The 16475-nt window shown below is 41.2% G+C and overlaps 1 protein-coding gene across 1 annotated transcript; it reads left to right on the top strand.

Moving 5' to 3' along the window:
- The first annotated feature begins 3790 nt into the window (after positions 1 to 3790).
- lix1 (limb and CNS expressed 1) lies at positions 3791 to 16262 on the top strand. Its single transcript, XM_035436037.1, has 6 exons — positions 3791 to 4141; positions 7864 to 8027; positions 10827 to 10967; positions 12376 to 12471; positions 13959 to 14036; positions 14823 to 16262. Exons 1-6 carry the CDS (start codon positions 4060 to 4062, stop codon positions 15369 to 15371), a joined length of 1110 nt encoding a protein of 369 aa, XP_035291928.1. The 5' UTR covers positions 3791 to 4059; the 3' UTR covers positions 15372 to 16262.
- The last annotated feature ends 213 nt before the right edge of the window (positions 16263 to 16475 follow it).

Raw genomic sequence — 16475 nt, 5'->3', positions numbered from 1 at the left:
TTTGAAGAGCAGGCTTTTGCAAACTGACATGGGAGTTGTACAATATTTGAACATAAAACTATTGGAGGTGATGTCAAGAATTCTGATATGCCACATCATTGGTTACTGGGAAGTTGATATAAAAAGAATCAGAACCACCCCTGTCTTCAGTTAGAAGGAATTGGCTGAGGAGTATTTCTGTCCGCTTCTCTCATGGCAACAGTCGTCACTGTCCAGATGGTATGATAAACACTATTACATGATGTGGACTTCCAAACTAAAAAAGAACCTTACAAGTACAGCTATGCAAGTTTCTGTAATTACTCATAACAGACATAAAGACATAGACATGACTTTTTGTCTTGCTAATAGCTGTGACATTTAAGATTAAAATTCAGATGATTCCAGTGCTTTAACATTAGTTAGGGGACGTGAAGACAGAGGAGTAAGTGTTTGGGGTCAAAGTGCTCCAGCGGCTGTATCTGTGTACATCTATTGAACAGAATGGTTAGCCAACTCCCAAGCTGTGGCAAACAAACCGCAAATCTCTCCGAAGCCCTTCACTTTGGCTACGGAGCCTCCAGCCTGACTTCCGTCTGTTGCTGGTGGAACATGTCTGGCTTTGTATTCATTTTTACGGCTGTTTACACAGCACTGCCTTCTTCTGGGCAGCTCACGGTTTTTACTTATTAGCTAGTTTACGTAGCCGTGTGACTGGAGAAAGTGAGTGTGTATGGCTGTGGATTCCGAGCCACTGCGCTCACGGGTCCAGGACCTGACCCCTGCCGGCCCCGCTACCTCCCTCCCTCCCTCCTTCCCTCCCTCCTTTCGTGATCTCCCGCTGTCTTCCAGCAGGGAATCAGGTCAAAGAGGGCTGCTGCCAGACCCCATGGATCCCGTTTACGTTAGAACGCCTCCAGTCTCAAACAAAAGCCACTCTATACAGGAAGATGGCAGGTTATGTCAACACATCCCGCTTCCCAACTCTGTCTCGATAGGCAGGGGGGAAACCATGTTTAATGTCTGAGACGAGTGACACAAGTTTCCTGGGTGTGCAAAAAAAATCAGGAGTTAAATCTAACAAGTCAATACGAAAGTTGAGTTGAAGTGTTAAATGTAACAAGTTGCATTATAAGAACATACAGGCCTATATTTTTTATGCAATATGACTAATTGGAATATCAGCTATACAAGAACTTAAGGAAATTGGACCAAGTTTTCATATTTATTGGATATTTGTTAAATATCTAATTATTTGTCTTACTTGTTTTTGTTTTAGTGTTGGTAGGCAGACTTGGGGATTTCAGGTCCACGTCCCCATTTTGGGGAGGCCTGAATTTTGCCCTTTAGTTTCTTCACATTTCTCTTTGTCTCTTTGGTCTGTCCCTTCCTGTGTGTATTTATTATTGTTGATTTATGATAATAAATAAAAGCCATGCATTTGATGTTCTCTGTCTGTTAAAGGACATTGGATATGTTGCGGTTCTTGTTGCAACCAGCTTAATGCAAGTTGAAGGTTTTTTGGGCCCTAACACCAAAACGTAATTCTATGTAGGAATATAGGAAGAAGACATGCCATCTATATGTTCAGTATGTAGGCATATTACAGATACTAATGGATGTGTTTCTTATGTTGTCTCAGTCCAGGAATTAGCCAGACACTGGTTAGGCTCAGGACCAACATAATGTAATATGCCTTAAACATAATAATTGTAATCGTTTATTGCTGGATTGAGTTGAAGTCAGATCTGGAGCCTGTTAAGTGATGTTATCACTGTTCTAACATCAATGAGGCAGAGAGCATCTCTGTAGCGCATAAACGGTGTGTGTGTATGCACGCCCGTGAGGAGAACAGTAACACTCTGTTAGAGGTGCCGTTACACATGGGCTACTCATGGCCTGTGTTTACAGGAGAGTTAGTCTTTGTTTCTTTTGCTCTGCAGACGGATTCCATTCAGACCTGCAGCTCATGTAGAGGCTGGGCCGGTATAAGCTCCAGGGAAAACATACACATGTCCCTTCAAAGTCTCCGTACCATCCCCCCTCCTCCCTCCCCCCTCCCCAGTTTGTTTTCTGTTCCCTTCCCTCCCCCAGACTCCTGGCCAAAATTGATTGACAGGACAAGGGCTGGGGTTGTTTTGATCCCACTACAGCAGCGCTCTCTGTGTTTTTTTTCCATGGGTTTTACATAACAAGTGGGTTTTTAGGAAGGAATTGTGTGTACCCCAACCCCCCCACCCACCCACCCACCCACCAACCAATTTTTTTTGCATGTGAATGACTAAGAGGAACTCAAAAACAAGCCTTTTACAGGACATCACTAACTTAACTCTTTCACTTCTGAAATGTCCGGACTGCTTTGTGAAGCTGGCTGCTAGCGTACACACGGTCGCTATAGAACGGCACTTTTCTGAAGAGCTTATTGAGCTATTTGATTTGGGATGCAAGCTTATTCCCTTCAATGCCGCTATTGTCGGAGGGAGGGAGGGGGATTGTCACTTATGCAAAGCACTTGTCTCCATTCCCAGAGTCCTCTAACAATGAAGCCAACCTGTGAAAGGACTGACTACATTCTCCCCATAAAGACCTGAGGAATTTGGGATGGGATTTTCTTTTTTTTTTCTTTTTTTTTTTTTGGAGAGGGGGTGGTGCCAGACGTTCAAATTTTTCATCTTGAAGATTTGAGAGTGATAAAATAAAGTCTATGCATTTCAGTGGGGGGAAAAATGAACACAAATATTGATTAATGTGACAGGTGAAAATTAACAATTGATTGTGCCGGTAATGAAGTTCAAAGGAACAAAAAGGGAAGTATGTCTTTTCAGTCTTTATGGTAATGAATATATCAGTGCACAATTATACTTTTATAAGCAGCTCCTTCAGACAGGAAGTGGATTAATTCATCAGGGAACAATGGCCATTCATGTTGGCCAGTTTAATGATGGTTATAAGCCTTTATTCAAGTGGTTCTCAGAGCCACGCACGTTGAATTGCATGGCTCCACAATGCTCGCTTCCTCCAGACAAGGAGACAGACAGAGGGTGAAATTAGTATCGGATTTGGTACTGATGAAAGTCGCAAAATGGATTCTGGCCGATGGTAGATTTGGACAAGAAATAAAGCGAAAGGAGAAATAATTGGCAGTCTTGGATGGGATGTTGTGCAAAAGTACAGGTTCCTTTCATCAATCCCTGCTCCACACTAGGCTTAGTCTGTGTCAGATCAAAATGCTGGCGCTGGTATTACAAAAATTACTGTGAGCTGTGCTAAACGCACATAGTTTAACTAATCGAGGTTCTGTTCTTTTGCCTTTCACACGCTGTGAAGTGCTTTCATATTTATCTGTGAACCTGGCGGCATCTCAAAGCTTTTAAAGCTTTAATGTTGCACTGCTTTCAAAAATAAGTGTCCCTTTTTTTACAGAATGTTTATTGGTTTTCTTTTTTTTTTTTTTAAATGTAACTACTAAATTTACTAAAGCCCATGAAGCCCTAGAAACATTCTGTCTTAGTGACCCAAAAAATGTATTCTTAGCAGGTGGGAAACAGTATTCTGTCTTATTTGAATCTGCTTTCTAATAGTCACTTTTTCATATTGCGCTGGGCCTTGCGTTTTATATGGCTCTTTATGTCTGAACAGGCGAGGGTTGGCAGCTGCTGTGACCGTACAGCTTTGAGTGAGGAAAGGTCCGCATTCCTGAGCGGGGATTTAGCGGGCTGGCTTCGGCGATCGGTGGGTGTGCTTAATAAGATGGAGGGAGAGGGAGCGGACCGCGCCGTCCCGCACTCACAGCTAATTAGCCCGCCGCTCCACAAAGGTGGACCAGCCACGGAGGAGGGGACCCCCGGGGGGGGCCGGCTTTACAATCCCCTCTGCGCCTGATTGGCAGATGTGCTGTGCTGGGGTTGTGGAGAAAAAAAAGAGCGGCGGAGAAGGGGAGGAAAAAAAGACAGACACAGGGTTCTTTGCGCTTTGCGCACGCTGGATCTGGGTCCTGGCAGGAGTTTGTGTAACAAGCTGCGCAGCCCCAGGAGCATGAGGACGGTGCCTGTGTGAGTCTGGGGAGCAGAGGCTTCTGGGATGGACGGGGTTCAGGGCTCTGTGAGGGAGATGCTGTCCCATCTGCTCCAGCACGGCCACACCAGCAGCGCCTTTAAGGACAGTGAGTACTACTGGCTCCCTTCTGCCACAGGCACCGCTCCAGGGCTGGCATGGGACCCCTCTTTCACAGGCAAATGAGATGCCCGTGCTGTGTACGCTAGCGCAGCACTTACGCTCAGAAACAAGTGTTATTGTAGGAGTCTGCTATTACACCAGATTAGCACGACACTAATGCCTGTGGTTTAGCAGTAGATTTTAAAAAAAATTTATATTGCTGTTTTTGGTTAAAAAAGTTTTGTTCAATATTGCTTATGACATATGTATTATTTGCTGCATATGCAGGTCGCCATGCCAACATTTCAATTGCAACGCATCTATTCTCATAGATTAGACGTTTAGTTTCTTTCTCTTCCAACCAAAGTGGATGTAAAAAGTATGCGTAATTTGTGCTTCAGATGTGCTGCTAATTTTTTTAACTTTTTATAATTTGGCTTTTAATAAGTTCAGCTGTGAATATACTCAGTTGTTTGGGTTGTGGTGATTTGTGAAGGATTTCTTTCAAAGCAATCCATGTTTATCTCACACAGATGTGCATGTCTTGTATATTCAGAAAAAGGATTCTTCAAAAAATAATTTTCAGTTTGTATATATTGATTTGACAGACTTGAATCCTCCACTGTGTCTGTGAAGCATATTTTCACTTTTGTGCCAGTTGGTGCTGGGAAATTATTGAAAGTTCTCCAATATTTAAACAAATGTCTTTCATGTTTATCATGTACATTTTTATTTTTATACAATAACCCATGAAACATAATAGCAGTGTAAAGAATGCACAAGTGTTACTTCAAACATAAAACAAGTGCAATGAGTTATAGGTTTCTTTTATTTGTTATTATACCAATATGGCACTGCAGAGGAGCAGCTGTCAGATGTAAAACTGCTATTTCAAACAATGTAATGTTTGCATGCGAGCAGTTCAGGGTAATAAGATCCATGAACGCAGCAGTTTTTATATTTAAAATAATGTAACCTCATCTCAGTCTGAGAGATAGAATTGATACATATATATTATATATTGTACATATAGGTGGTACCCAGTTATCTTATTTCCATTATAATAAAGCATGGAATTTCCTGCATATTTAAAATAAGCTTTTGCTACCATCCTGAGATCCTTATTGAACCTGTCACCTTAAAAAAAAATATGATGGGTTCCATCCTGTGGTGCTTGTGTTTACTTGTGTTGACATGTGTTTATCCGGATGGATATGATAGGCAATACGGTCAGACTATAAAAATAATAAGAAACATTGAAATCATATGATTGGAATGCACTTATCCCCCCCCCCCCCTCCACACTTCTATCAAACCCTGCTGGAGAGAGACACTGTGAGCTAAACTTCTTCCATCCATTCTGGTGAAAGTTCTTTCAAGTCAACAGAGTAATATTAAATTATCGTAAAGTGTCAGTTTTAAAACGTTTTTTTTTTTTGTTTTTGTTTTTTAATAACTTATCTCCAATGTTCATTTAATTTCCTGACCATCATTGGGTCCACTGCTGCTGAGCTTTAGCTGGGTATGTCATCCAAGAGCACTCACTGACATTCATCATAACTGTCCTTTACATAGTCATATATTCCACAGTCTAAGTGCCTGAATAGTTTGTTCCAGACAAGCTGATGGTCAGTGTGAACAGTGTGGTTGTGAAAAGGAAATAAAATGTAAGTATTTTAGGAAATAAATCAATTTGATTGAAGTGGTACTGTTAGTCACTACTAGTTTTATGCAAAACTATTCTTCATATATTTTTTCTGTAATATTAAGCAGATTAGAAGGGCCTCTTTGCAGGCAACTGCAGAAGCGCACACCTTTAATTGTTTTAGCTGGAGATAGGAAAGACGTCAAATATCTTATACAAAGGATAACAATAAGTCATGGAATGTATAATATAGAAGAGTGAGTAGCCTTTCTGGAATGTTCTGCATGTCAGAAGTGCAGACAGCAGCCATTCTCAGAAGTGACTGCTGACAGAAAGCTTCAAACAGTCTGCCGGCTCAGGAGGAGCACACTTTCAGACAGTTTACCTCCGTCCAACTGCAGAACCTCTCTCTGCCGAACACATTGTTTCTTTTAAGATAATGGCCCTCAGGGAAATGGGCGTTTCAGCAAAAATCTAAATTGGGCTTAAGCCCCAAAGACAAATTGAAGGCCATTTTAGCTGCCTGGTACTTCCTCTCCAGGGTAACTTTGATGAACTGCATAGGAACTTGAAAATTCCTTGGCTCTGGACCAGTACAATAAACACCAATAGGCCCTGCGTCCAGCGTGCACTCATCTGTGATGGTGATTGTCTGCAGCCTTATATGGTGTCCTCTTACATTAAGATCGCTCTGCACTGTATTAATAATCTGAAGTGTATGTCAAACAAGATTAAATAAAAAGGTGCAAGCCTGGTTGGTTCATCTTGTCAACGACATATTGATACCATCAGACTATGAGTCAAGTACATTTTTCAGCCAAGTATCATAAGAAAAACTGGTTTAACTATCTTCAGGTAACTGGTCATGGTGAAATAACACATTTGCACATAATATCTGACTGATGGGTGAATTGATGGGTTTAGTAATAAACATAAAGTATCTTAACTCCAGGCATTCTGTGCACTAAATAATGCTACCGTAACTACTGAAATCCAGACAGTTTAAAAAACAAACCCTCCTTCGTGGGCTGTCTGGGTAATTAAAGGTGGGCCCTCACTACATGAATACAGTAATTTTTCTAATTATTTTAATTATACATTGGGTCATGCTGAGTTTGAAGATTTGTTATGTTTTGCACATTGAAACCAGTTTGAATAATCGCATGTACAGTTGGTTTATCCAAAGATAAAAAGACCTTTATATCCTTGTGGAATTTCAGTCTCTTATTTGGAGTCAATCCAGAGAAAAATGGCTACTTAATGTGCATGAACCACTGTGAACTAAAAAGTTCTCTTGTTTATAATTTCAATTACATTTTACCATGAATTATCGTTGTCCAACAGTGCCTTTGAAATGAAAAAGCAACATCCACTAAAGAATAAGCCCTCCAATCAATTTACTTTTTGTCAGTTTCTTTGTATTTTTTTCCCATGTCATTAAAATGTTTCATATCTTTCATCCTCAATTTTTCTAAAAGGCTGTCTGAGATTTAAAAAGCAGAAGCACAATGATGGTAAAGCTTGTCTGGTCCACTTAAGTAAGCATCGTGGACATGATTTTAGGTCAGAAAGGTATAAGTGGAATAGGCAACTGAGGTTGATTATGCAATTTTACTCTTCTGTCTCCATAGGGGCACCCTAACTAGACCATTTGTCATGAGAATCCCTGAGCTGTAGAACTGTCTTCTACATATACAATGTTTCGCAGCACTAGGGAATTGCTTCTTAATCAACTGAGTTTTCCTTCTCTGACCATTTGGTCTAGATTGAGGATTATATATAAAGACATTCTGGTTATAAGAATAATGCAGAATACAATAAATCAGGCTTTTGACCTGTTAACCCTTAAAAGTCTGCTTAACTGAATTTTACAATTCTTCTGTGAGTCCCAGTTAAATTTAATATCCCTCATTCTGAAATTGTTTTTAGGACAGCAGTTCATTCCCGTAAAGTTTTCCTCTTTCCAAACGCTCAAGTCAAATGAATGAGAAAGGTTGAGGCTTCTGCATGACATTACATGCAATATACAATACCTTCTGTGGCTGTGGAAAAATTACATCTATGTGCTCTCTATGTGTTTTCAGTGAACGTTGTAGCAATGCTACATTACTTCTGGGAGCAGAAACAAGCGCAGAGAGGCATCGTCCAATCAGACAGTTTAGTGGTGTACGAGTCCGCTCCCTCTCCCAGCCCCCCGTACATCTGCTATGTCACCTTGCCTGGGGGCAGCTGCTTCGGGAACTTCCAGGTAATTAATCTACATCTGTTAGACCAAGGGCAGGCAACCCTGGTCCTCCAATGTCAGAGATGTCCTGGTTTTTTCTCCGCCCAAACCTAAAACTACATAAATGGCTTCCTTTGAGTTCGTTTTAATGAACAGGTTTAATGATTGCAGGTAACCATGTGCTGGAGGGGTTTCAACATTCAGACTCAGGCTCTTAATAATCCATCAAACTCTTGCAATCGGATAAGATGGAACAAAAACCAGAGATGAAACTGGCTCTCCAGGACCAGGTTTTCCTACCCTGTGTTAGACAGTAAGGGTGCATTGCACAGGCCACGAGCATCACGCATATCATCTTCAGATATTTAATTAAATGCTTTGTCATTTCCAAACACTTTTTATTTATTTTCACCTTCACTTTACAAGATCACTGTTATTCTTGTTCACCAAGTAACTCAGATTTACCCATATATGTGGTTGATAGTATTTACATCGTGTATCAGCAGATAGATTTAAAGGCAGAGGTGCTGATGCCTGGTTTGCGATTCTATTGTTACTTTATTGGTTTTTGAACAAAAAAAAGAAATTATTATTAAGTTTAGATTTTGATTTCCACCTGCCACTGGGAATAGCATTACAGACAAAGTTAATATCCACAAATATGTATTCACACAGTGCATTCTAGGTATCCATAGCCCCAGGTCTGAAGCTGTCCCATTTTTCTGTACCAAAACTTGGACTTCTGACTTAAGAACATAAAATTCAATTGAAAAACACAGGGGTGTCTGACAGTCAGAGGGTAAGTGCTTAAATTGTTTGCTATACGGAAGTTCCTGGCATTAGTTGCCAGGTCTATGAGTCCTAATGGGGGGGAAAAAAACTTCAGTAGCTGCTTTTCTATGCGAGCTCATGAGACCTGGAATTATGAACCAGGAGTTTCCCTGGGTTTGCCAAGCGCAACCATGGGGAACCTTGAAACATTTGAAACAAATGAAACATTGAGTATGAACTTTTGAAAGCCAACCTTTAAACAAAATTCCTCACACTACAATAAGCTACACCTTGCTGTCTAAGGCCCTTTTCCAAGGATTTTGGTGTTGTGTTTTAAGATGATATGAGAGTATCAATGCACACCAGTAACCCTCCGTCTCAGAATTTGTAGACTGGTTTTGCGTGCTTCTGTCTTGTTCTGGGAAAAATATCACAAGGTGGATCAATACGTTGGGGGGGAAACTATGAAAATAAACGTCCATCCTTTAGCCTGGAGGAGATCCAGCCTTTCTTCGGCACGTTGGGAATGCACGGCCACCTCATGAGCTTAGTTTCCTTTCAGTCTGTCTCATCAGCGCATTTCCCCCTTTGTGCTCCAGAACAGTGCCATGTGTGAGAACAGGGATGGCTACAGGTGGTTCTTATTAGTCCAATTAGGCAGACCCACCACAAATCAAGCCCTTTCTCTCAGTGCAGACGGAATGTTCTTGAATGTGGCCGGGATGAGACTTGAACAGATTGATCTTATTCTTTTGTGTGTGCATGCGTGAGTATGTACGTGCGTGCAATTAATGCATACAGCTGTATGATTCTCTAATTGGACATTTGATATTTTTGAGGTCATCAATTATCTTATATTAATTTTATAGTTTCATGGTTTAGTTGTGCCTAGCTAGTTAAATTTCTTCTTAGGGACGAGTGGTCTATATTGACACTGCACACATACGATTCTTACCTTTCACGTGAGTGCCACTTATTTATACACCAAAATAATAAATTACAGAAAGCTGTATGTGTAACCAATGACATGAGACATGCCTTTACCTCATTCGGTTTAGCCCATTTTCAAAAATAAGCCCCACTCACAAAGCGGTTCTTTGTTTCATAATGTGATTACGCCCAAGTCTCAGCCTCAAACTTCTCGTAGAGTTCCTTATCATTTGGAATGCAATGACTAGGCCTGTGTACTGTAACTGCTCAAGAAGAGTGCGTGCATAAACTTGGATGTCCCACATTTAAAACACTCCAGATTTGTGGCTAGTTTGCATGTTTAGAAGGAGAATAGCTCCAAAGAATTTTCAGGGGTGGCAGCTGTCTCTTCAAAGGTTTTCACGCACACACGAATGTTTGCCCCCGAGATGCAGTGGCTGTTTGAACAGAGGCTGCTAGCGGCTTTGATCCGCGGCCCTCCTCGTCCTCCGCAGAACACAAAAGGCTTACATTAACTTCCTCGGCTAGTGTTGGGAGGCTCGTTTCTTCCACCAATCGCGGCAGAATAATTTGGCTGAAGCGTCTTGCCTTGTGTTTTTACCCCGCCGATCAAAGCCGCTGCAGGCTTCTGAGGATCGACCTTGTCTGTATTCTCCCCACGCGTCCGCCGCGGCCGTTTCTCTCTCTTCATATTGTTCAGCCGGGATCCCAAGCTGGCTTTCAATGGCTCCATTGTGACCTGTACAATTGGCTTTTCACCAACACCACAAAGGCAGAAGCTGATCTTAACTTCAAAACTGGGACTGGGTGTATGGGGCTGGTTAGAGTCATAATCCTGCAGTGAGTTGGTAAACAAAATAGGCTCATGCATGTTTGTAGCACTAAAATTCCACTTATGTCCTACATAAACTCATTCCACTATCAATGTGATTGACAGTCGGTAAAATTTTGTATTACCACTCACAAAATCCAGGTGCCTCATTGTTGCATTTTAGAATAAAGGAATAACATCACTATAAAAATGAAGTTAAACAACATCAGGTTTGTGAAACATGACAGTGGATGTGTGGTGTGACCTTTGCCCCTGTTCTTGCTGACCTGTCGACCGATTATCTCTCTCAGTGCTGTTTCACCAAGGCGGAGGCCAGGCGGGACGCGGCCCGAATCGCCCTCATGAACTCGCTCTTCAACGAGCTCCCGTCCCGAAGGATCACCCCCGAGTTCATCTCTCAGAGCCTGGAGGAGGCAGCATCCACTGCTAGTGTAAGTCCCTATAAGCAGCTACCTACTAGTGTGAGCCCCAGTAAGCAATTACCCGCTAGTGTGAGACCCAGTAAGCCGTTACCTGCTAGTTTGAGCTCCAGTAAGCAGTTATCTGCAAGTGTGAGCTCCAGTAAGGAGTTACCTGCTAGTGTCAGTTAAAAAGATCATGTAGTACTGAGGCCTGTGAGCCAAAGCATGGCTCCTTACGTATCAAAATGAGCAAATCAGCTGCGTTTTATAAAAAACCAACCGAGTGTTTTCCCATGGTCATTTCCTTTCTGAAAGATAAGTAACTTGCCATTGTGATGGTATTCATATGATTGCTTGCACATCTCTGTGCTTTCTTCACTACATGAGAAGGGAGTATAGACCTAGTGAATTAGGAGCACTATAAATTCTCACATCAAAGAAATAAAGAACTGTTGCTTGTACTAACAAAATTTTTTAAAAATAGTACTGAGGCCTGTGAGCCAAAGCATGACTCCTTACGAACCACTTACCCCAGTGATGAAAGTGCATTATGAACATACGATTCCAGTCACGTGAAAAAGTCCAGCACAGTTCTCCCCTTTTTACAGCAGGATTAGACATATTTATGTTCTGGGAGCTCAACGGTTAACCTGGCAGCGGGCCAAAGAGCAGAGAAGCTGTTTAATGCCTCGGTGGGAGAAACAGGGGCCACCCAGTAGAGGAGTTGTCCGGCAGTGTTGTCCTGAGAGGACAAAGCACCGAACGCGCAATCACTCAAAGCACAGCTGTGCTCCCAGCTATTCCACGCTGCGATGCACCGATGCACGGCCAGTAATTAGAAGGGCCGGTGCACAAGGAGAGGCTTCAGCTCGCCCTGTCAGTTTTACGTTCGAGTTATCTATTAGGTGTCAGCGAGGGTAATTGGGATGACAAGGATGTGTGTGTGTGGTCTAAACCCTGTCTCTTATTTCTTTGTTCTCTTTCGCTCCGCCCGATACGCATGTACGGTCTGCTGACAGAGTGTTTGACAACACCTAACTCATATGAAGAGACAGCAGCCTTTATCTTGTAAAGGTGAACTTTTCTTAAAGCTTAAATAGCTGGAACTGGGACTTTAGCCTCCTCTGAAATGCAGTGCATGTCCCTCTGGGCAGATGAAGTAATTTTGCATTGTTCTGCTCTGGAGTTTAAGCTACATGCTACTCAGGCTCCAGAAAATGCTAACATTTGCAAGACGTGAACGGCCCTCTTATGAAACATTACTTTAACAATACCTTTTTAAAAAACACAGCCCAGGTTAGAGGTGAAGTTTGACAGACCCACAGATAAAAGGTTGAAATAAGTCATAAACTCCACAGCTCCAAATAATTTGAAAATTTATAAAATTCAGCTAAGTTAATTGTTTGTTGATGTTTATATTCATTTCCATGCTTGTCAGGGTTGCATAAGCGATGCCTCGGATCCAAGCACAAGTATTGGTGCTTACTGCCTTATGTTGGAATCAAACATAGGAAAAACCATGCTGGAGTTTCAGGTAAGGGAACATTACTGCCAACGTGATACGTACTGCTAGAAGTTTCTACAGCTGGCGAATGGAGTTGTTTTTATATAAGAGCTATTTATTTATGAGCTATCTATCACATATATTAGTTTAGTCCTCAGTACAGTCAATATTTTGTTTTGTCTAATTCAACTGACATTTCATTGTTATGATAATGGTCAGGAAGAGCACCTCACAACTGTGGATGTAAATTGTATTTTTGAATTAAAAATTATAAAGATAAAAGAGCTCCAGAACCATCATGTGTGGGGAAAAATTAGTTTGACAGAAATTCGGTCGCAGCACCTGGATGAAAAACCAGTCAAGGCATTTAATCCTGTTATATTCTTTAAACAAAAAAAACAAAGGGTTCTCTTGTGCAATATTAAACTAATCAAAAGTACATTTTGTTTTCCTGAGACTAGCAATGATGTTCTCCACTTCCCTTGGATAAGACTCAAATGTAATGCATCCCCAGTAGTCTACTACTGAGTTACTGCTATTTGAACCAAACTCTCCTATTAGTATTTTAAGGAATATAACTACCTTAAAATGATTTGACCAAGTTATTAGTCCCTTTTAAATAGTAATATGTTCTGCGAAATTCGGGGTGAAGGCCAAATGTATTCGATTTGTGGCAAAGTGCATTTACCAAAGGAATATTCAGCAAAACTATTTTTCACTGCACAGGTAGCTAACATTTTCTGCCATTGTCAATTAGCCAGTTTCATTTATACTGTGCCTGAGGAAAAATATAACCAGAAATTGCTTTAACACTGTATCAGGCTGTGAAATGCCCTCTAGTCTACATACGTGATATATTTAAATACATGATATGTAATTAGAGGGGAAGAACCAGCCATACCCTACCATTTCCATTCTGTCTAAACTAAATCTGTGTTCATGGAATAAGTCCAAAATATACACTCGCAAATCTGCAGTTATACCTTACCTTGTGTCCCTCAAGGATAAATTATCTTAACTGCTCCTGAGTTGAGCATACTTGTTGGCATCTAATGAAGTGTTACAGCTGCTTAAAATGACATAACAGCTCTAAAGCTACTTCTGTATCACAAGCAGGTTTGGAGTATAGGTAAATAGGAAAAGCATCCTTCAAGCAACACTACCTCTACTTGAGATAAGATTTTAGTGTTGCTTAGAGTAGGCTTCAAAACTAACTCTGCCCTCAATGTGATGAGATGCTGGAGCCCATCCACATAAGCGTTCAATTATGTTCACATTCTTAAATGTTTGGCTGAACTCCAGTGAGATAGAATTTATCAAATCACATTTTCAACAGGGAATCTTGGTGAAGGTGAATCATTTCAAATATATTCCAGTTATATACAGTTTTGCTTGGATTGTGTAACATAGCTGAATACCTGAGTAATGTTGACTTTTGGAATATCTTTTCTCTCACTTGATTATACTTTATAAGCAATCTGAAAAGCATGACTTTCTTGCTTCCTGCCAATATTCAGGAGATAATGACGGTGTTTCAGCTTTTGCACTGGAATGGAACGCTGAAGGTCTTTCGAGAAAGAAAGTGTTCTCGCCAGGTAAAAATATTTAAATTTGTATTATGTGTCAGAATAAAAACATCAAAAAGGCATGATACATTATCAACTTTTCATGAAGCAAACCTTCATTGCCAAACACTAATAACCCTTCTGGAAACTGTTATCAGGCATCAGACTATGAATAAATCATTAGGTTGCCTTAGTAGATCAAATCTTTCTCACATTGATAATAAATATGCAAGGATGTTATACAATTTGAAATTCTTGTCTGAAATAATTTATTCATTTTTATTTTATTAAGTTATAAAGAGATTTCTAAAATTTGTAAGATTAATTTGCATCTCTGCATAAATATTAGAAATTATATAATACATTTTAAAATGAGTCATTAAATGCAACTTAAAGTTAAAGTTCAGTATTGAAATATAACATTGTTTATAATTTGTCAAATTACAAGGCCTCTTAAGTTCTTCATTTATTATTTAATACTTTATTTTTGTTGTGCCAGGTAACTCAGCATGAATTATTGAAAAATGGTGGACCTTTTCTGTCACCTATTTGATATTTTATTAATTTTACAGCTTTTCTTTTCAAGTCTGGGCGAAAAACAATTGGTTATTATTTCTTCTCAGCTTTTAAAAATTGCAATTTGCTGCTCAAGTAAACACAATGATGATGCATAAAGCAAACAATAAATACATAAAGCTCATGAAGCTACACAATAAATGTCTCTCACCGGCATTATTGATTGTTTTCACAAAATGGCCGCCAAAGCTCATAGTACAAAGCCTTGGTGCTGATCACCCTGTGCTTCCCACCATGCAGGAAGTGATCACGTACTACTCCCAGCATCCTCTGGACGAGTACACGCGGAGCCACATGGCGCTGGACTGGATGGTGCGGGAGCACGAGAACCCGGGGTTGATCTCCCAGGAGCTTCAGGTGGCCCTGAGGGAGCTGGGGGAGGCACGGAGGGCCGGGAGGGAGCTCCGCTTTTACAAAGAGAAGAAGGAGATCCTGAGCCTGGCGCTTTGTCAGGCCTACAGCCAGGACCAGGAGGGCGGAGCTGGGGAGGCGCGGTGGGCTGAAACAGACCCCGCCCACGTTTACACCGAAACAGACCCCGCCCACGTTTACGCCGAAACAGACCCCGCCCACGTTTACACCGAAACAGACTCTGACCACATTTACACCGAAACAGACCACGCCTATGTTCACGCCGAACCAGACCATGCCCACGTTTACACCGAAACAGACCACGCCCACGTTTACTCCAAGGACAAAAAACCGAGCATGAGCAGGGATCTGCCGGTCGAGACAGATCCCAGCTATGCTTACAGCCATGACAATGACCAGATACCAGGAGGGAGTTAGTGGGCTTATTCACACCGCAGACAGACACCCCGAAAATCCAACATGGAAGAGGTCATCCCATACACAGCCTTGAACTGACTGGCTTTCCCATGGTTTTGATTGAATTCACATTGCACCTCTCAACCCATGGCCTTCAAATGCTTTACAGTGAAGAAGGAGCGTCTCACGTCAACCATCACAAATGTGTAGCCTCCACCAGCAAGATGCACAGCAGCCATTTTCACCAGAATGCTCACCACACATCAGCTGAGGTAAAGAAACAGAGGTTCATTTATCCATTAATACAGATAGATGATTCACCGCTGGATGCAAGTCTACTCGCTTCCACCAGTATCCAGGGTTAAGCAGTCACAAGCGTGCGTTCCTCTTAAGCAAATCTGCCCCAGGAATACAGTGTATCAGTCAAAATATGTACTGCCAGTGGTAGTATGGGTATGGAGCACTTTTTGTAAATCGGGTTCAGATTTCCCGGAAACTGCCAAACAGTTTTCTAATCCTACTCCAAACAACTCCTACATTAGGCACTGCCCACGCTGACAGCGGTATTTCCAAAATAAACTTTTCTGGCCCTGCCATGCTGGCATTGGTATTTCCACAATATACTTCTGCATACCAGAGGAAATCCACCTTTCATGTACCTTGATCAAGACCTAAATACCATTGCCATCTGTGACATAAAGAATTTGAAAGACAAAATATTTTGTTAGGAGAACAATCAATGTGCAGCAAAGAATCTTCAGTGCTGTTACTATGGACATTTTTACTGAATCTCAAAAGGGAAAATGTAAATGGAGTGTTAAAGTTTTGTTTGTCTATATTTGTAAATAAAGCTTTATAGTGTGTGTCTTTCTAAATCCATTCATTGTCATCAATAAATCTTCCCACAGGTGAGATTTTGTGGTTTTCCTGGTCTGTAATTACTATGAAGTACTAGAAAATGGTAACCCTAGTCAAAATAGATAAATCAGTACGTGGCCTGTAGGTGGAACCCCATTCAGCAGTGTCTTGAGCAAACTCCTGGTAACAAAGGCAACCTCATCCCAGGCATTGCAGTTCTTGTGGACGTTCAGAGTGGGGTTGTCTGGATTCAGAACAAATGGCTTG

This window comes from Anguilla anguilla, chromosome 10, assembly GCF_013347855.1.
Source record: "Anguilla anguilla isolate fAngAng1 chromosome 10, fAngAng1.pri, whole genome shotgun sequence".
Lineage (NCBI taxonomy): Eukaryota > Metazoa > Chordata > Actinopteri > Anguilliformes > Anguillidae > Anguilla > Anguilla anguilla.
Note: the sequence above shows the minus strand (reverse complement) of the source record. Positions and strands in the feature narration are given on the sequence as shown.